At 31.4% G+C, this 22,518-nt stretch overlaps 1 protein-coding gene across 1 annotated transcript; it reads right to left on the bottom strand.

Annotated features, from left to right (window-relative positions):
* Nucleotides 1-1,165: 1,165 nt before the first annotated feature.
* On the bottom strand, nucleotides 1,166-15,826 carry LOC127714385 (uncharacterized). The gene is made up of 12 exons (XM_052220441.1): nucleotides 15,696-15,826; nucleotides 13,742-13,948; nucleotides 11,990-12,154; nucleotides 11,549-11,611; nucleotides 9,951-10,151; nucleotides 8,962-9,126; nucleotides 8,483-8,548; nucleotides 5,981-6,190; nucleotides 5,517-5,681; nucleotides 4,711-4,782; nucleotides 4,158-4,254; nucleotides 1,166-3,320 (listed from the first exon to the last, which is right to left on the bottom strand). The coding sequence occupies exons 1-12, from the start codon at nucleotides 15,760-15,762 to the stop codon at nucleotides 3,191-3,193; spliced, it is 1,608 nt and encodes a 535-aa protein (XP_052076401.1). The 5' UTR covers nucleotides 15,763-15,826; the 3' UTR covers nucleotides 1,166-3,190.
* Nucleotides 15,827-22,518: the final 6,692 nt, after the last annotated feature.

Genomic DNA, 22,518 nt, shown 5'->3' with positions numbered 1-22,518 from the left:
CGATTGCAGCCAACATTTCCCGGTTTCGGACAGGTTTGTATTTCCACTCAAATACCGTCTGATTATTGACCTGAGATATTAAATCAACCAAAAGCACTTTGATTTTCTGAAATTGTAAATTATGGTTTTTCGCTGGCTGTTTTTTCCGATCCTATTTTGGAACCCCCTGATTCTATAAGGGCGTGTCTAATTATTCATGCTCGATTCACTTTCAGTAAATTGAACCTCAACTTAAAGACCTACACCGGGTTAATAAGTTCGAGGTACAATAAGTAAACAAAAGAGACCCATCATGAATTGAGATCGTCCCAGGTATCTAAGATAATTATTTTGCGTTGAATAACAATGAAAAATGCACGAACAGGTTTGGAATATTGGAAAATATCAGTGCCAAGTCAGAAATATGACAGTTGTTTTCCAGTCGTTTCGTTCGTTGATGAAGTTCAGCGTTCTGTTTGGTCAGGTTTTATGGACATCTCTTTTTTGATTTTTTTCTTTTTTTATAATACTTTTGTTTCAAAACAAACATTTTGTCTCCTCTATTCTGAAAGAATTTGTGTTAAGACATTTAGAACCAAACAATGTATTTAAAATGATTTTTCACCCACCGAAACAGAAATGGAAGGCGCCTTGCTAGCACAAATATAAATGCATGGATCTTTTCATCGAAGCTTATTTAATTTAGGAAGTTGCAGTTAAATATAATAATTCTTTTCTAAATTGCGTGCGACGAACGCACTTTTCTGAATCCTAAAAAAAGGATCATTCACCAATATCAAGATCAAGATATCACTACAATTTAAGGTGGAACCAAACATCTTTACAAACATTAATTTGGCTCGTTTAATTTTCATAAAAGTTTGACAAAATATTTACTTTGACCCTTTGACAAAATTTATAAAAATTCAAAAAACTTGAACCACACACTTTATCGGAAAAATTTCATTGGATATATAGCAGTTAGACAAACACTAATTTTGATCATTGAGAAGCTTAATATTTCCTTAACAAAAGAAAGTGATTAAAACGATTAGCTGATTTTTACAGAGTTATCTCCCTGTAGTGTTATGTACTACCTTAATCTATTGATCTTAATTATTTTTGTTTTGTATCCAAGAAGCCCTCGCTTTTGCTAATAACGGTTTCATGCAAGAACGTCATGCAATTTTCGAACTTTCAAAAATTAAAACTTTTTTATGTTTAGCTGGAATTTTGTTAACAATTGTGTTACATAAACAAGATAATGAATAATAAACAACACAATACAATAAAAATACAGATACAGAAATTGCAAAATGCATAATCGTTTCTGTTAATCTTCATCTAAAGTGACAATAATATGAGTCAAACGACATCTACATACATATAATAGTAGTTTTAGTGCATATATATTTTAGCTTAGGCCAATGATGACGGAACCTAAACACATAACATTTGTTTTTTAACATAACCAAAAACAGGTTTGATTTGACAAATAAAAATTGAAACAGACAACGTTCCTCAATCTTTTAAAAAAGATAATTATTTATCTTATCATTTTACAAGTAAAATACATGTAACATGTGTAAACAAGTTGTGAAATTTTTTTGCGCAACACATCTTTAAAGCATCCATTGAAAATGCACTTAATTTCTTTGTTCAAAGTTGGTTTCTATGAATATTCTACGTTTTAAAAAAATAGAAACGATTTCTCATTGTTACTAGTATAGTCATTATTATTAACATTATAATAATAATCGTGTTCGTATACGATGTCGTATTTTTATAATTATTATTATTTTTATTATTATTGCGTCGGTTGATACGTCGAACATGTGCAAAGCAAAAGCTTGAACTCTAGAATGAGGATAAACCTGAAAACTCAAAAAGAGTAACCATAAAAAGTGTCATGTAAGGCTAAAGAAGTTTATTGATTATAAAATCATACAAATCAATTAAGAAGACATACCAAACTAACAAACAAAACTGTTAATATTGCATAAACTCCAAAAAGAGAGCAACCTGGTGCGTTGACAGAGTAAGCGTCTCCTACTATGCATTCATCACCCGCCATGCAACTCCATACTCGATCAAACGACAAACGTTAGGACATATGGTACCTTACTGAAGAGAAATGGGAAATTGGCGATTGTAAATTCAAAATCATCATGTTTGTTATTGGTTCTAGTTTGACAAAAAAGTAAAATAACAAAAATACCGAACTCCAAAGGAAATTCAAAACCGAAAGTCTTTTATAAAATGGCAAATTCAAAAGCTCAAACACATCAAACGAATGGAAAAGAACTGTCAGATTCCTGACTTGGTACAGGCATTTCCTTATGTAGAAAATGGTGAATTAAACTAGGTTTTCAGCTAGCTAACATCTCCTTTGTATGACAATCGCATAGAATTACATTATATTGACAACAATGTGTAAGCAAAACAAACAGACATAATAGGTAGAAATGCCAAAAACTGGGATACAGCAGTCAACATTGTAATGAGAAAACAGAAACATTGAAGTCATCCATTTGTGTCAATATCGAGGATAATTATAAAAATAAGAAGATGTGGTATGATTGCCAATGAGACAACTCTCCACGAGAGACCAAATGACACAGAAATTAACAACTATAGGTCACCGTACGGCCTTCAACAATGAGAAAAGCCAATACCGGATATAGTCAGAGAAGATTGGAAGTATCCTTCATCTTAAGTTGCCTAGGATATATGAGATTCAAGCACGCACAATGATATCTGAATTAAAAGAAGCTTTTTTTCTGAGAGGAAAAGCATTAGTTTTCACTACCATGAATACCCAATCAATGTTAAGACAAATAAAAAATTACAAATTCTAAAAAAACAAGGTAATAATCCGAACCGAAGACCACCTTAACGTTTTTCATATGATAATTTTTTTAAGAAATTGTTTTCGATTTGACAAATTATTGCTTGCAACTATTTATAAATCAAATACATTCAAATCAATTTACACTTGTAAATTGCACGCATGTCTATATGATAATCACATCACGATAGTTTCTAAACATTATTGAAAGTGGAACTATGTATATAATATCAACTTGAAAAATATACATACCAGTTAACTTAATAATAAACAAAAGTTTCTTCTTACTACAAATTATTATGTCGCATTGTTTTGAATCCTTCATCAATATCTTTCTCAAAGAATTAATTAGTAGTCGTATCTTTAAGACTCCAAAAAACTTGTACTTCTAGGTGGTGATGAAACTATTTTTGCTTCTCCATTAGAAGGCGGAAGCTTTTCAGACATGTAAATGCTACTGGAGCGCTTTGGTAAAGATTTTGGTACAAGCAATCTTTAAATAAAAATAGAAAAAGCAAACATGTTTAAAGCTTTAATTGTTTTTACTGTTGTGTCACAAAATAACAAAATAACAATGTTCACTTTTTATTTCCGTGAGTTCAATATTTAAAAAAAACACATAAACTTGTCTTTTTTGTGAGGACGGATTTTAAACTTTGGAATACAAACATAATTGAAAGTGGTTTAACCAGAAACCAATCCAGAAACAAATGCCTGAAACAAAATCTTGTAGATTCAGTTCGTCATGCATTAGTATACTGTCCAGTGTCCTCCTCGTGGTTAATTACCCCCCCCCCCTTTCCCCCCTAAAAAAAAACAAACTTAAAAGAAACTAACGTATGCCAGTACATACGACACGTGTTACTCGAGTAACCTGTACCAATAAAACAGGGATTGTTGTTGGGAAACAAATCAAATGATCTGTGAGCAGAATTCCAAATCAGCAAAAACCGTATATTCAAACGGGTTATAGTAGGAGTTACCATATTGATTTAAGTTTAAGTCCATATAAGAATGCTAAAAAAACGATATGTTGTTATAAACCGATTTTAATAGGAAAATAAATAAGATGTCTTTTAGACAAAATAAAAATACTTTCGAATTATTTTCATATAATGATATTTAAACATTACTAATCTATGGTATATAATTGTAACATTTTGTTAAAGGTTATAGTATCAATAAATTTCAAATAAATTTCGACTTTGGAATAACATTTCCGTAGTTTGTTTATATCTTTTGTTGAAAAAAACCTGTTTAAACTAACAAATAGTGTCTAAAATTATAAAGAAATACATGAACTAAAATAATTTTGCTGCATTAAACTTACCTTAAAAGGAGTATAGTTAACAATATTGTTGAAAGCACTGCAAGCATAGCCACAATTACCCATATGTACGGTTTATCTCCTTTGTCATTTTCATCACCTATTGAAGCACAGAGAGGTACTTGAAAGTAAACATACTCGAAAAAGACTTAGAATATTTTCAAAGATTCCCCCTCAATTATCCTGATAAAATGTAGAAGAAAATTTGTGTCACTCGCACAACAATAACTATATCCGATTTTGGTAAGATTCAGTTATCTTTAAAGCCGACTACAATTATAATTCAAAGCATCGTTAATTTTGTAATATTAACGATCCCTTGTACTGCAGTTGTACTTCGTTTTTCTTGTTATGGCATTTGTTGTTCAAATGATCATAAAATGTATATATACATAAATTGCTTAAATAATTGTTTTGAATGGTGAATTGAACAAGGCAGATGCTTTATAGTTTTGGATGTAAAGTGGTCGATCCAACCCAGTTTCAAGTTATTTCAACCTCGCATGGCATTAACGTACATTCCATGATACAATTTGGATTGATAAATGTAACATACCTTCTTTTGGTCGAGGTTTTCCTGGAGGATTTCCTGTGGTTGTAGTTGTAGTATCAGGAACGGGTAGAGTACCTAGAAAGTTTTAATAACATATTGAAAATTAAGGACACAAAATTACAAGCAAATGTCCTGTCTTCCTTTAATTTAAATTAATGAATTATTAATAGAAATAACTATGCATGTTGAACAGACCCAACTAAATTCAATGAAAACAACGGTAGTACTGGGAAATGATCTATCATAATATAACGTTACAAAATTAAATTAATTTTCCACTGATTTAGAAATAACACCAATTTGAAAGAAAATAAAGTATAATGCATGTATATGTGAAAACAAAAAGTGTGCCTAAGCATATTGAAGGTGCATTGTTAGTTTGTTTTCGACTGGTAATTTCGAATACTCCTTTGGTATATTTCGCCTCTCTTCTTCTACTACATCCATAAATATATACACACGGACGATAATATCATTTGAGATTGTGCGGATTAAAGTGGTAACCATGGTAGGGATTTAGAGGGACAGTACACCAGCATATGGCGACTGTTATAGAATAGTAGTCTTGTATAATTTCTTTTCAAAAGCATTTAAAAACAACAAGAGAAAAGAAACAAAACGTGTTACTTGTTCTCACAGATCTGCGACTGTTGATGTTTAAGGAATTTATTGGTTTATTTTGATAATAATGACAAGTACGTTACTATATGTTTCTCGGGATGTGCTTTCTGTCATTTAACATCAAACGGAAATTCAAACTAGAGCAAACAAAAATTAATATCTAAATTGTCTACAAAATGTTATCTTACCAAAGCAATAGGCAGATTTGTCAGCATTCAGCTGTGTCAAGTAATAGGTTCTGTAGCTACCACAATTGCGAACTTTTATGTCATACGTCTGGTCACATATACTTGATACTCCTGATTTACATACTTTTCTGTCAACTGTCTTATCAGAAACATCTGGTAAGTTTCCTAAAGTATTAATGCTTTAAAGTTGGGACTTGGATAGATAAGTATGCAGTACTATTGTAAAAATGCCCTTAACTTTATTATTAAATCAAATGGTTTAAATTCTAAGTTAATGTAACGGTACTTAATATTTTACATGTTAGCCGTGAAAAATAGCATTGATTAATTTTAAATAATTATCAATACGACATGTTACAACGTCAAAATGAAGTAACCTCAATCAGACAGCTATCAAACACCAAAATCAAACAAAAGACCATCTACATGTTGTATATTCAATTTATAAATAAAACAGTACTAACCGTCCATCCACAGTGGATATAAAGTACCACACTGCATCATATAAACGCTCTCATTGACTATGTCATTTCCGGTTGCACTATCGATTCTATACCATCCCGCTGTTAATCGACTGTCCTCTATGGCCACATCATCGGATTGCAGTGTATAGTTTGATGATCGTTTCATTTCTTCTATGAGTACCTCGTAGTTGATGCTATGACATGGGTCGACTAAAGAATTTATATAATATGTTTTTGTCCACTTTCTGGATATTTATTTATTCACATATATATCAATATTGGCTTGCTTTATATAATTTTAGGAATTTGTTTTCAATTATGGAAACAAAACTCCTAATAAACTAAACAATCAAAAACAAAAACAGAATTTCTCAAAAAGGTCCCTTTAAATATTGGCTGCTTTAATATGGTACTGTCTCATAGCTAGTTTTATATTGGTCCTCTTTTTTGTAAGTATCGGACAATATTTATTTGAAAAAAACATATGGTCGAATATATCTCGTCGTTCTTAATATGTTATGTAAATATCAAATACAAACGATTACATTTTTAAATTTTATAGCTTGATAACATTATATTTGTTGACCTATATGCTATGAAATAGGAACACAGAATTGAGACCTTTTAAAAATAATGATTAGACATCTTTGATATGATAAATTTCTTTATAGCTTAAATAGCGTCGTGTGTAAAAGAATATTAAAAAGTTCTGTTGAAAAGGTAATTAGGAAATGTTTAAACTTGTTGGTTTTCAGACAAACGTTGACATTGATGCAGGTCTTAGTTTTACATATTTTTTAAAGAAAGACAATTGTATTTAGTACATAGTTAGAAATGCACTATGAGGAGGAGTAAAATGACTTGTAAAAGGATTTTCAATTCTAATTTTTGATAACAAAATGTTTGCATAAGCAAACCAATTTTGATCTGAAACGGTCATTTCGATCTGCACAGCCCCTAAACGACGGGAGAATAAATTAGTCAGTCTTTTTCAGTCTTTCGGTATATATTCAGACTTATCCACTGTGGTAAAAGAGGGACGAAAGATACCAGAGGTACAGTTCCTCTTTTACCACAAGTTTTTTTGAAACCTTCTAAATTATTAACATCAATATTATCAGCAATCAAAGCCGGTCTTCAAAGTTTTTACGAAACTACCTATTCTAGAGGTGGCGTGAATTAGATGTGGATACTTAAAAATTCAAAATCTTAAGAGTATATACAATCTAAGACTCGTAGATCTTGCAATAGTATTGAAACATTTAACTTTTTCACACTTTACACATTCCCCATTCGAAACTAAAACACATAAAGAGTTGGTCCTGCTTTGTTTAATAAATAAAGAACAACAGATTTTCTGAAACTGACATTATCAAGATGATGGATTTCTTGGTTGACAACATATTTGTTACGTTTCGAAGACTTCAAAAAAAAAACAACAATCGACATTCTCATGGAAACCAACTGTTCTCTTCTTTTTGTCGACTTGTTCCTTTACTCATTTGAGGCAGACTTCATACAGGAAAAAGGTTAGTGTTATCCTTCAACTTCACTCTCCCATTTATAAATGATGTTCTCTCGCTAAATAACTCAAAGTTTGGTGACTATGTTGAACGCAATTATCTGATCGAACTTGAAATAAACGATATACCAGATACAGATGCCTCATATCTTGACTTACATTCTCGAAATTGACAATGAAGGTCGGTTGAAAACAAAACTTTACTTTAAGAGATGATTTCAGTCTCCCAATTGTGAACTTTCTATTTCTATTTCTATGTAGCAACATTCCAGTAGCGCCTGCATATAGCGTTTATATGTCCCAGTTGATACGATATTCAAGGGCTTGTATTTTCTATCATGATTTCCTTGATAGAGGGTTGCTGCTCACAAGGAAGCTATTAAAACAAGAGTTCCAAGTGGTAAATTTGAAATCATTCTTCGAAATTTTTTTGGACGCCATCACGAGTTGGTTGACCGTTATGGAATATCTGTTTTACAGATGACGACGGATAGGTTCGAATTATCGTTACCACAATCTTGTTCTTTTTTCCGCGAATGTGACATACCAAATAAGACTGATCACCGGGTTTATACTCACATGAGCAATAAGACGGGTGCCACGTGTGGATTAGGATCTGCTTACCCTTCCGGAGCACCTGAGATCAACCCCGGGTTTTGGTGGGGTTCGTTTTGCTCAGTCTTTAGTTTTCTGTGATGTGTTTTGTGTACAGTTGTTTGTCTTTTGGTCTTTTTCCATTTTGCCATGGCGTTGTTAGTTTATTTGCCACTTATGAGTTTGATTGTCCCTTATTTCTTCTTCTTTTTCATATTCATTCCAATCGGTATTTCTGTTTCTTTGTAAGTGTATTGCCTACTTATTAGCCAGACGTGAACATACAGTTATGACTAGGGAATACAGCATTGTTGCTTTTAATTTGTTATTCTTTTTAAATAGAAGTAAATATGATATATGTATTCCTAAATCGACTGAATACGCACATTCACATCCTGGTGTAAACCCTCCGTTATCCGAGGTTTCTCCCACTGGACATTTAACTTCAGTACCTAAAACGTATATATATTATGTAACTATTTAGACTTCTGTCGAATCAAAAATTTTATTCAAAATAACCATTGAAAGATCAAATATGTTAACACATAAAGTAATAACTGGATACGGACAGTAATAATATTGTGTCGTCTCGTTCAATGGTAAAGGCATTTAGAAATACAAGTCATTTTCATATGATCAATAATTGGGTTCAACATTCTTGTATGTCTTTGATTTCCTATGCCGCATCTTTGCACTGTATATATAAGTTCCAGTTTTTTGTAACATGTGACTGTTTATGATTAATCATTTTTGTAACTTTCTATCCAGTGCTTCTATCAACAAGAAGTTTCTACTATACATTCATGAACAAAACACATATAAAAAGAATATATAAGGAAGTAATCTAACAAATGTAATATCTCACCGAAACAATAGGATTGGTAGCATCCACTTGTAGCTTGTAAGTTATATATGTAAAAACTGTCACAATTTTTAACCCGGATGTCATATGAACTGGTACAGCAGCCTCCGTTGAAGTTTGCTACACAGGCCGTAACATCTGCAATTTTGCCAGACAAAGGGTACGATCCTGTTACAAAAAAAAAAAAAAAGACTGAAATGTAAAGCAAAACTTAACATTTATATAACTTATATCTTATATCAACAATCATCTTACATTTACTTTGTTTCCCTTTTGACTCTTATCACATATTCAACAACTGATATAGCAATTTTGCTTTTAAAAAATTTTAATAAGCCTTTACAGAAATATTTCCATGGATGGTGCATATATTAATGTTTTCTCTCATTACTTACATGGTAGTAGCATATTTTGGTACGAACTGTTACTTAATAACTGGCACATAACGATGTTGCACAACTTGTCTATTAAATTTCACAGCAGGATTTCAACAGCTCTAATAAACTGACTGTAGACTGTTTCCATATGGTTAGGCCGAAACTGGTAACAGGGCGGTTCATAAACTATTCATACTTTTAGGGTTTTGTGTTGTGTATAACAGGATATTAATATTTGCATTTGTGATCGTGTTTTCGTGTTAATAGACGTTCTTGTATTTGGTATTATAAATGAAATTACAGTAAGGGTTTTAAAAAGTTTTCCCGAAATATTCCCCAAATCAAACTGGCGTTTAATACATTACGAAATAGTTGACAACTATTCATTTTTAATGTAAAGTCGGTTGGCAAAATAGAGAATCATTAACGAAACGTGTTTTTAATGCAATAGCCAGGATTTGCATGATCGCTTACGAAATTTCATGAATATAATTATGTGCAGCAAAATGGAGTTGTAGAAGTCTTTTGACGAAAACAATAAATAGCATAATAGATTCCTAAATCAGGTAAATACGCTATTATGTTTTCTTGTTTTTTTTTTATAATATTTCCTACCATTCATCCATATTGGATAAGTAGTTCCGCATCTGAATCCGTTTTGTGTACATTCTGTTGGCATTGTATTTCCTACGAGACTAATTGGACGGTACCATCCTGGAGTCAGCCGATTGTCACACAAATTGCCAATGATTGTATTATTAACTGATCGTTGCCAATCATCTAAAGTTTGATAGTTTTCTTCCAAGCAAGGATCAACTACAAGATAATTTATAGTGATATAGTGGATTCTGACGGTAACATTGAAAAACATTAGTGACAGCAGTAGTTACCATATTTTCAATTCTTATAATTTAAGGACATACACACTTAAGTGAAACAACAAATCGCAGGCAATTGAGTGACTTCTAAAAGGAGCGGGACCATATGTCTCGAAAGGATAAGCGTCTCCTGCTACAAATGTATACATGTTTTACAAAAAGAAATGTTTTAATATTACTGATATGCCAACTATTCACAGGAACCAAACTATAAACTGTCAGACAAGTACATGCATAAGCATCATGTACAATGCGAATTCACTCTGTCATGATATCACAATCGGGAAAAGGAAAAATTTGCTAAATTAGCAGATCTGACGACTTTCGTGATATGTTAAGAGCTACATTTTTTGTCTCAGGCAACAAAAACCTGTCAGAAATAGAGACATTAAGGCTAGTTAAAATAGTTATATAGAAAGTATTGTAAGCAGAATCATGCACATTATACTTTTAATCATTCATTCTTTCGTTTAGGCTTTGTCTAGTTTCACCAACATATATAGGTCTATAGGAAGAACATTCAATACCGTACACAATATAAGTAAATTTTACTTTAAATGGATCATGCGATCGCTAGCTTTTAATGTCGAATCATTCAACATTCGTATCTTGAGGACGAGACATCGCAAATTACCTACTACGAATGAAAACGACATAAAACTTGTCGTAAGAAATAATCATCGTAAACGCAATAATTTACACATAACTGCAAAACTCATCAAGGATGAACAATATCTTTTTATTTTGTATCAATCTATCCAGGAAACAACAATAATTAACAGTCATAGACAACAACCGAATTTGAACAGTCTGTTTTGAAATCTTGATTAACATGTAAGGGAAAAAGTATGAAGATGCAAAAATCGTCCTTGTTAACTAATATATTGGCTAAGGAGAAACGAATCCCAAGAGAAAGACTTCTTAAGATGCATCAATAAAAATGCCTAAACGATTTGCAAAACGCAAAATTGATTTATGGGACAATATGCTGAACATGTAAAGGGAATTTTACTCCGCAAACTGATTATGCTCTCTTTGACATTATTAAAGTACATAAACAGTACATAAAAAGATATTTCATATAGAAATAAACCGAAATGATGGAACTGAATATTTCCCTTTTAAAATTCTTTTAAGTTGTCAAAAAGAATACATTCTATTAAAAAGTCAAAGTAGTAAAATAATTGTTTTTATCAAGCTTGTTGCAATTTTGAATATATATACATGTATATATTACAAGGGTCCTTAAAAAGAATTATACAAAGTGACCACTATAGTTTATAATCAAATAATATAATGATGCAACTAAGATTTCAAATATGTTTCATCACTTACATTTACATCCAGGTGTAAATCCATTATTAGATGTTTCACCAGCAGAACATGGCATTTCCGAACCTAAGATAATAAATTAAACGTTCTTATGATTAACCGATATTACCATTAATAAACTTTGCATTTGTGTTACCAGCATACGGATTTTACTGAGATTTTGTTATATATATGTCAGGATCAACATTTTGATTAAAAATGAAATGACATTTACGATACAACTAAGAAATTGATTGTTCACAATACTAAGTTAGATATAACAGGACGTTTAAGTAGTTTAATTATGGGAAACATATGTTTCTTTAATAAATAATTGGTAACACATGGAGCAACTGAACTCTGTTAAAAAACCTAGTAATGGAAGTATCTGTTTCAAAATAATTTTTCCTTATCCTTTTACAAATCAATTTTTTACTTGAAAACTACTAAACGTTTATAACATACCAAAGCAATAAGCCTGATAGCATGATGACACCGGAAGCAAATTGTACACTAAATAGTTTGTACAGTTCTTGACCTCTATGTCATAAGAGTATTTACAACAATCTCCATCATAATGTGCCGCGCATGCTTGAACAGTCGCAACAACACCGGTGTCTGGATACGTTCCTAGCACAAAATCATAAAGTGATCAACATAACGTTTTCATACCACATTAATACATCTAAGAAGAAAGTGCTTAATTAAGGAAAGAAATCGCCCAAATTATTCAGTTACGATGCTTTAATTTCACACGTGATTCCACTAAATATGTATTGTGGTTTTATGTTAGTTGTGTTTGTGCGTCATGTCAATCTGATGAGTTAAGCCATTTCAAACTATTTTGTACAGTTTGTTACTACACAATATATGTCGTGCTATTACAAGATTAGGGGAGGTTTAAGCATACAAAAATTACTTATCACCACGATATTCTTCTAAGATAGACTTGTAATTCAGTGGTCGTCGTTTATTTTTGTTTGTCATCATTTTTGTTTCGTTCATTATTCTGTCATAAATGGTCGTTGGCTGTTTTCATCGTTTGCATTACATTGTCATGGTAAGGCATTTTATGACTGACTATACGATATTGGTTTTCTTCATTGTTGAGGGTCATATGGTTCCCCTTAATTGCTTACATACACGTCTGTTTGGAGTCGATAGTTGTCTAATAGGCAATCATCCCAGATATCTTTATCGTGTATTAATCAAATCAACAGTTGACTATATTATTACTTTTACAATATTTATATAGGTTATCTTCAATATATGATTTACATGATCCATTGTTTTGGTTTTTTTTTTAATTCGCTTACTTGAAAGAAAGGAATTTCAATAAAGCCGCATGATTGTATGTGCAAGCTTGAATTAGTTTGATATTAATCAAATTTAAATGACCTCTCTATAATCATCTAAAACAAAGAAAGTCCATGTATTTACATACACGCATATGTCTTATTATTTGAAACATATAAAACATCATCTTTTTTACAAAAAAATCATAACATTTGCAAATCAAAAGCTACAAATGTGCTCAATTATGCATGAGAAATTCTTATTCTCAGAGACATGACACAAAATTATCTAGGATAAGAAATTGGTTAGAATTTGGGTGATTTCCTGTTCCTTCTTTATTTATAATGCAAACTCAAAGTTGTTACGGTTATTTCAGAAAACATTTTTATTGTACCTGAGAAACAAGTTATATTTTTATTTCATTCATAATGTCTTTTGTGAAATAAAATACTTAAAACACCAAACCATAATAACATCTTCAACCAAGGCAAATACAGCTGTAGCCATATTGTGTACATTTTCTATTTGCTTTTAATTTTCAATGTTCACCTATGTTATTGATTTGGCCTAACGAAGCCTTTTATTTGAACTCTACTGATAAGTCTTGCATAGACAAAACCCGCGTATAGCGTTTGTATGATACCCCTAAGAGCATGTATCGTTAATGATGTTTTATAGAAAATCTTAATGTTGGAATTAGATTACACTGTAATGTTTATAACATGCGAAATTCATTTTCACTTGTCAGACTGACATGAAAAGAGTCGAATGTTTCTTTATTTTGGTCAATGTTTCTTTTACTTGAAGTCATCAAAGTACGTTCATCAATAATAAACACATGTTGATATAATGTTTAACCTTTTATGAGCTATTACCTTATAAGTTATTGCTTAAAAGTTATATCAAGAAAATAATAAATACCGTTCATCCATATTGAAAGTGTTGTTCCACACCTCATTCCACCAAAAACACATTCTGTTGGCATCCGTTCCCCAGCATAGCTAGTGACACGGTACCAACCAGCTTCTAAGGTATTGTCACATAGTGTAGGAGAAGAGGCAGCATTAGCTACGGATCGAACGTACTCCTCGAGCGAATCCAGAACTGTGTAAGTATCACATGGATCACCTTGAAAAACGTTGTAAGTCAACAAATATACGGCCGCTGACAACGTGTTTTTTTAATTATTATTATCATCATCATCATCATTAATATTATAAATTTGGTTGTTGTACAATGTTGTAGCAGTGTATGTCGTTTTGCAATCATATCATAACAAAATGTAGATGTGGTATGACTACTAATGTTACGACTTTTCGCCAGTGACCACATGATGATAATGAAAACAATTTTAAGTAACTGTACGGCTTTCAACAATGAGCAAACCCCTTTCAGTAAAGTTTGGGGACATTTAGTACTAGTTTTATTTTTTATGTTTTTTAAAGTTTAAACATCAGTGGCCTAATATTATTGCTGGGTATTCATATAATAATAATAATGTTAAAAGTATTAATTTTACTGCACAAGATGCTAATTTGGCAAAATAATGAACAAACCCAAAACATAATACAGATGTTGAGGAAAATAGCATTACAAAAATGACAAACTAAAGCGAGCAATGTTATAGTAAATTCTCCTAGGTTTTTATTGTTTTAGTATCATAAATTCATGATCTATTTCGCAAGGAGTTGTGTTATATTTTTTGATTCTTAGTTAATTGTATTCACTAAATGACTAAGTTTATTATAGTAAATTCTTATTTCGGAATTGCATTGATTTATTGAATTACTGTTTATTATTTTTCGACTTTCTTCTTTTTTTCAACTTCAAAAGGTATAACGCTACATTTAAGGGCATACGATACAGTTTTGATCCCACGGTGATTTTTTTACGAAAATTTCCATACAACCTATTTTTCACCTAGTCAATTCAAATATGTAATAAAAAATATACCTTCATGTGCTACTTTAAGAGATAAATGCGGTCGAAATTTTAGACATTTTCTCAAAATTTTGGTTTTTTGGACATTTCTATCCTTTGGATAGACATACCTATCTGTTTTGTTTCAAAAGATAAACACAAGCGGATTTTTGTAAAAGTATATGGAATATCTTCTTCACATATGAATGTTTTAAATTTGTATAACAATTCTTTGGAAATAATAAATTTTTATCAAAGTTTCATGATTTTAGAAAAGAAACGGCATTTTTTGCTGTATATTTATCTGATTTAAAAAAAATCATCGGTGATTTTTTTTATAAAAGTTGGTACAAATAATCTTCATACGTAATTAAATCTAATTATTTTTAAAGTCATTTTAAAAAAGAGAGGTCCACGAATTTGTTTTCAAGTTAAATCAGTCTGAATGATAAAAATCAACCGAAAAATGCATCTTTTCCCGATATGTCACAGTTTGACGTCGCGAAAATAATATTTTACGTTAGCAACGTCATTACCTTCCCTGTAACTGTATCGTATGCCCTTAAGTTAAATTTATTCCGCAAGTTCATTAAGGTGCAATTCGCCGTTTAAACTGTATATATCTCTCATGTCTCTGTATAGTTTATTTCATAACGGGGAAATGCATGTTTTGATACATTTTTTGTCATGGATTGTGTTGTGCTATCCAAATTTAATATTCAATTTAGACCCATATAGAAATAAAACCCCGTTCAAAATAAGGTTTCTAAAGTAGTTAATTTAAAAATAAAAACGTATTAAGCTAGATATATATATATATATGGGGGTGATATGATATAGTGTTTCTGTCTTTAGAATAATATGTATCTTCATATACAATTGTTGACATATATCTTTTCGTCATTTATGGAATCTGTTATCATATTACACAAAGAAAGTATCATTAGATACTCACATTTAGTCGTTAAAATATGGATGAAAAGTAATAAAAACAATGCTAAAATCTTCCCCATTGTATCCATAAAGTTCTTTTGTTGTTACGTCAGGTAACGGCCATTGCCTTTCACCCGGCCATTTTTTTTACAATACTTCTATACTTTTTCAATAATTTGTGACACGTGATTGGTTTAAACCTCAAAACAAAACAGTATTGATTATTAAATTGAAATCTGAGCCAAAAAAATAAAAATAAACACATTTGTAATTATTGTTTTTATTTTCGTCGTTTTTCTTTTAAACATGTTAAAGCATAATATTGACTCTTTTCTCTGAACCTTTGCTTTTGGATTATATCATTAGTATCACTTTTTTAATCTAAATCCAACGAATCTACCAATAAATATATCTTTTGTTATTTTATTATCAGAAATGAAAACGTATTTGTAGCAATATTTTTAATCTATAAAGCAAATATTTTGTTCTTTTCAGTTTTTGTTATGACTATATAGGCGTGTTGTATGCTTTTTCACATACCTGTAACTTTCTACGCAATGTGTTTCAGAATAATCATTATAAAAGTATTTAATGATTAATAGTTAGTTAATCTTCCTTTAAGATAATTAACGTGTTTCTTTATATAATACTTAAATTGCACAATCCAGAACATCTATAAAACACTGTGTATCTTAAAACTAATTATTGTGTGTTCGAATTCATATAAAAAGATAAATATAGTATTAAACGGTACCATTTTTTGAAACTTCAAAATCTCATACATTAATAATATCCGTATTGTCATGCAAGTGTCAAATCTTTAAAAAATGTTTAAGCATGTGCATAATTCTCTCCTGTCTGTATGACCAAAAAGGAATATTCATTGACCACAAGAAAAAAACAACGAAAACAAAAAAAACAACACCGCAACTATAATACAAAACACTATATATATAACACAAAAAGTCCCAGTGCTGTTTGTATAAAGTTCAGCACTTGGGATGTAAACTCAACGGTATATATGTAGGACTGTGTACGGCGATTGTACTCCGAACCACAATGATTACGCTGAACAGCGATGATACGACACTTAAGTTCTATGGTTGGACGCTGATGTGCGTTTTTGATCACACTGAAATGCGATGGTGGCATTGTGATGCTATCTTGTTTATAACTACGCTGAAGTACGTTGATGGTAACGCTGGAGTGCGATAGATTACATACACTCTATGTTCAATGCTCTAATATTTGTTAAAATTGGGTTTTAAAGTTGCTTATGACCTTTTAATACTACGGTAAACAAGAAATAATTCGTGGAGAGGGAAAAGCTAACCTTCTGTAGCGGATTATTTTTAGAAATCTACAAACGATTCTTCTATACGTACGACAGAGCGTGGTATTCTTTAAATACATACGTGTCCGCAGACATACTATCCGTATTATAATATTACAGCAAGAGGAACCAAGTAAAGATAAATGTTAAAGCAGAATTATGTTCACATGCAGAAAATCAGAGTTACTGATACTAAGGATATACATAGACAATAGAGAATGCAAATGTATATACTAACTATTAAAATAATCTATTTGTCATAGGCCTAATTATTGAACAGATCAGATTTTAAACTAGTCATCACCCGTAATGTAAACCATCGCACATCAGCAAACGGACCATCGCACATCAGCGTGATCATCGCATTTTAGTGTCCCTATAGCACCTTTGAGTCCTACATACACACAGCGCTTGACTTTGGTCCTCAAGCGCTGAAATTTGTATAAACAGTGCTGGACTTTGCAACTACTGCGCTGTTTTGTCTTATATGAACAGCATCGGACTTTACATATCAAACGCTGAACTTTATATAACAAGCGCTATACTTTGTCTATATATATATATATATAATTCGTCTAAAAAACAGCCCAACAATGTTAGATCTGTAAATTTGCGGAAGCAAATTTGTTTTCTTCCCTGGCTGGTATTCGAACTCATGCTACTGAGATATCGTGGCACCAAATCGCCTTGCACTATGCCCGACGCGCTAGACCACTCGACCACCTAGGCTCTAAAATAATAAAGCTTTCGGTGGCCGTGTATTACCTTTCCTCGTCAGTTTTTATCTAGCGTCGTAACACAGTATATGATATATAAGGCATGAAGATGGAATTGTTACAGATCAGCTGAATTATCTATTGTAAAGGATCCTACAAATTAATGTAAGATGCAGTCACAGAAATAATTATATTATAAGTACGTCTGAATCTGTTGTAGAGTCGTCACTGGTTCAGACGTACTTATACATATATATAATTCGCCTAAATATATATAGCGCTTTATTTTATATCTATAATGTTTGGTTTTATATCATCAGATCTCGTCTTTACATCTCGTACGCTAGACTACATCTGCAGCGCTCAAATTTTATTATATCCACATCGCTAGACTTTACATTCCTAGCGCATGAGTATACATCTTCTGCGCTTAACTATACATATACATCACTGGACTTTACATCCACAGTGCTTTACTTTATTTCTACGGCGCTAGACTTCAAAACCTGATTAATGCTTGACATTTTGCACTCAAACACAGACGTCGTATGACTTATTTTAAATGTATGATTAGCTATTATGTTCTTAGCTGCATCAGACTGGAGATAAAAGAGGGACAAAAGATACCAGAGGGACAGTCAAACTCATAACAGTCTTGAATTTAAAGATTCAATATCAGACAATGATATGGCAAATTGAGACCCGTTAATCTTAAATACGTTTCTGTTATCTCCTAAATATGAACAACATTTTTAAGTAACCTTTATATATCCTATACATGTTATAACGATTTCAAAATGTTTCAAGAGACGATTGAATTCCTTCTCAATTATCTTTCTGCTATAAACGTTAAGTGAAATATTTAGACGACATTAAATGTGGTGAATTTGTTTGTGCATCTTACGTTTAAGAGCGTTATCTCATTTCAACTTTTATTTATGGCCATGTGATAATTGAAAGAATTCAATACTGGCAATGTTACGATATATACAGTTATGTGCTTCTTTTTTGTTTAGCTTGCAATCAAATTTTTGTATATTTATGTAGATCAGTTAAAGCCTATATAACAATATATCGCTTAGGTCAAGGTATCTTCCGTGTTTAACATGTTTGTATATCAAATTACATGTTGTATGCCAAAGATGTATAAACCAGAGAATAATTTTAACGACAAGCGGAACAATCTTAATAAGATATCATTATTCTTGAAGAAAAAGGCTATTTAAATTTCAAATGTTTCTTTAATGTTAATTGAAACATTCGTTATATTGCTTTCTATTGAAACCCTATAATAATAACAGGTCGTTTATCTGTTCATTGACTGACAAGTTTATGACACATGTGACAGTAGACGTTCATTTAACAATATGAAAACCTAAAGTATGCTATTATGATAACACCATTTTGAATGAATACAATACAATTCGTTTAGATATACAAAAAAGAGAGATGTGGTATGATTACCGATGACATACCTTTTTATTAATACCAATTATGTATGTAAGGTAGATGTTTTGTCTTATGCATTCTTTTTTTCTAATTTTAGCAAAAAAATAGATAAATGACATAACATTGATCTATTCAAGTATGATTTGTCCATTTTGATAGTATAACAAATGTGAAATGACGAAATAGATGGACATTTATTCTGTATATTAATATGACGAGGTGAATTATAATAAACTACACACAATACCACGGAAGATGGATTAATATTACCTAGTATAACTATGTATGTGTAATATTAATTTTCTATCAAAACATTCGATCTTCACATAGCAATTTTGTTTTAAAATTTAAAAATAATCAAAACAGGTGCTGCAACATCAAAAACATCATTCCTTTGATTACGAAACAAAATTTTTCTGCAATTTTCTACGTTCGTTCCGTTAAAAGAATCAACTTAGCGTTCAGCAGCCAAATTTGTTTTATAGTAAGGTTATGTAAGTATGTATAAGTACCCGTCAACGTCCACTCTGTGTTTTTGTTACATGTATTTCTATTTGTATCAATCTGATGAGTTAAGCATTTTTCAACTGATTTGTATAGTTTGTTCTTATGTTGTACTGTTACAACACTGTCCCAGGGTAGGGGTAGAATTGAGCACTCACAAACATGTTTAACCCCGCCACATTTTCTTTGTGCCTGTCCAAAGTCAGGAGCCTGGGGCTCTTTTCACAAAAAATCTTACGACTAAAATTGATCGTAAGTTATACTGAAATGTTCATGACTTACGAGTGTTTTTACTCGTAAGAATTTTTGTGAAATGAGTCGCTGTAGTTCAGTAGCTGGTTGGTTCATGTCTTTCATTTGTTTTTTCGTAAATTGTTTTGTTATAAATTAGGCCGTTAGTTTTCTCAATTGAATTGTTTCATATTTTTAATGTCGGGGCCTTTTATTGCCGACCATACGGTATCAGTTTTTCTCATTGTAAAAGGCCGTAAGTTTGCCTATAAGTGCTTACATCCATTTCATTTGAACTTTGGTGGATAGTTGTCTCATTGGCAATCATACCATATCTCCCTATTTTTATATTATACAAATTTTCTGAATTTTAATGGACTGTATTTGTACTGGTTTACATAAAGCAATATTGTTTTATCTAAAATAAAAGCTTATTTCAGAGCATTCCAAGAACAGGCATGTGTTATGTAACACACTGTTGTTAGATATAGTGTTAACTAGTTGTCGTTCTGTTTATGAAAAGAATGTATACCGCTGATAACAGATCTTGGTGAATAACGCAATAAAAGCCATTCGAACGCATCAACTTAACAATCTGTTATTTTCCTTACCGGAACAACTAAGTTTTTTTTTTATTTTAAAAATACAAATATTTCCTTCCGGAGCATAATTAAAAAAAAAACATTAGGGCAATAATTCAACGATTGGTGCTTTGATATTTTGTGATCAAGCGCAGACTTAGTTTGACTGATTTAAAAATGAATGAATAATTGTTTTTCCTTGATTGCATCAGACTGGAGAATACAGTTTGAGTTTTATGTCGTCAAATCGAAAATTGGTACCTGTAAATCTTAAGTGCATTTCTGTTATACCAAATTGTGAACGGCTGATGTTCAAATAACTTTTTGTAAATTTTTGTAAGAAACGATTTTGTTCCTTTTCTATTATCTTCCTTTCGTATGAGCCCATTGTTGTTAGTTATTCTGTCCATCAAACGGTTAAGTGCGCAATCTTATTTCAACTTTTCTAAACGTTATAATTGTAACAAATTTATATTGCAAATGTTATGGTTTATGAATTAATCGTATTATCTTTCAGCCAAAGTTTTTTTTTCAAAATATAATTTCATTTTAATCGTTTCAAGCGTAAATAGAAATATTACTTGGTTCAAGGTATCTTCCGGGTTTAATGGTGTTTATATATGAATTTCATGTTGTCTGCCAATGATATGATTACAATCGGTTGATTTTTACGTTTAGGGGAACAACCCTAATACGATATCATTATTCTAGAAGAATAAACCTATCCAAACTTCAAATGTTTCTTTTGTGGTGCTTGACACATTCGCTATGCTATATTGTTTTCCATTGAATCCCTATGATAATGACAAGTGGTTTATCTTTTCATTGACTGTCGCACTTATAACAACTCTCGTTCATTTAACAATATGAAAACCTAAAGAATGCGTTTATAATTAGACATATTTGAATGATTAAATTTAATTTGTTGCGATTTGTCTTTCATTTATATCCAATAAGATATATAAGTTGAATTTATTTTCTTTAACAGTTTTGGGATATAAATAGTACGGTTATTACAAATGTTTTTTGTCTGTTTTTTAAACCACAATATAGGTAAATGACATAACATCGATCAATACAAGTTTTATGCGTCCCTTATTATGCTGTTACATATACTTCCTTGATAGAGGGTTGCTGCTTACATAAACTATTCCAAGTGGTGAAGTTGAAATCATCCCTTCATAAATTTTAAGGACGCCATCATGAGTTGGTTGACCATTCTAGAATATCTGTTTCACAGATGACAACGTATATGTCCCAATTGTCGAAACTTCAATCTCGCCCCTTTTCCCCGAATGTTATCTACCGAATTAGACTAATGACCGGGTTTGTACTTACATGCGCAACACGACAGGTACCACATGTGGAGCAGGATCTGCTTACCCTTCCGGAGCACCTGCAATTACCTCCGTTTTTTTGTGGGGTACTTGTTGCACAGTCTTTAGTTTTTTATGTTATGTTTTGTGAACTGTTGTTTGTCTTTCGTTTGTTTTTTTTTGTTTTTTCCTTGCCGTGGTGTTGTCAGTTTATTTTCGATTTATGAGTTTTAATGTCCCTTTGGTATCTTTCGCCTCACTGTTTAAATGTGAAATAATGAAAAGTATATTGGTTACACGATTAGTTAACGCATCAATATTGGTTTGATTTTTTTATTATACAACATTATATTGTTATTAGAAATAAATGTTGAGTAGCAATTGTGATGTGTATGCTTTTTGTTCCATAAACAAAGATAAATCTTAAATGGAGGCTGAATATACAAAGGGACATTAAAAACTCATACGTGTAAGGACTGGCAACGTCTTGACAATCCCCACCACTGAAAATCGACGAAAAGACAAACAAGTCCAAAAAAAAAACAGTACACAAAATCTAAGGACACACGCGTGAAAGAAATTAAACGAACACTAGTTTTCCGGTTGGCGTTGAATGTTTTTTTTTTAAAAATGCTTTTGATGTCATATAAAATAAAATATAAATAAAGGTATATAAAGTAATCTTTATGTTTTATCTGGGAAATACTTGTCTTTA

The sequence above is a fragment of the Mytilus californianus genome, unplaced genomic scaffold (assembly GCF_021869535.1).
Source record: "Mytilus californianus isolate M0D057914Y unplaced genomic scaffold, xbMytCali1.0.p SCAF_9, whole genome shotgun sequence".
NCBI lineage: Eukaryota > Metazoa > Mollusca > Bivalvia > Mytilida > Mytilidae > Mytilus > Mytilus californianus.
This window is presented reverse-complemented; position numbering and strand designations above follow the sequence as displayed.

Bases quoted from the DNA above. Each gene is read 5' to 3' on its own strand.
- LOC127714385 (XM_052220441.1), bottom strand. From the start codon at position 15,762: ATGGATACAATGGGGAAGATTTTAGCATTGTTTTTATTACTTTTCATC. The intron at 9,127-9,950 runs GTAGGAAATATT...TTTTTGTAACAG, and splicing joins TTATCCAATATGGATGAATG to GATCGTACCCTTTGTCTGGC. The intron at 6,191-8,482 runs GTGCGTATTCAG...TAAATTCTTTAG, and splicing joins GTTTACACCAGGATGTGAAT to TCGACCCATGTCATAGCATC.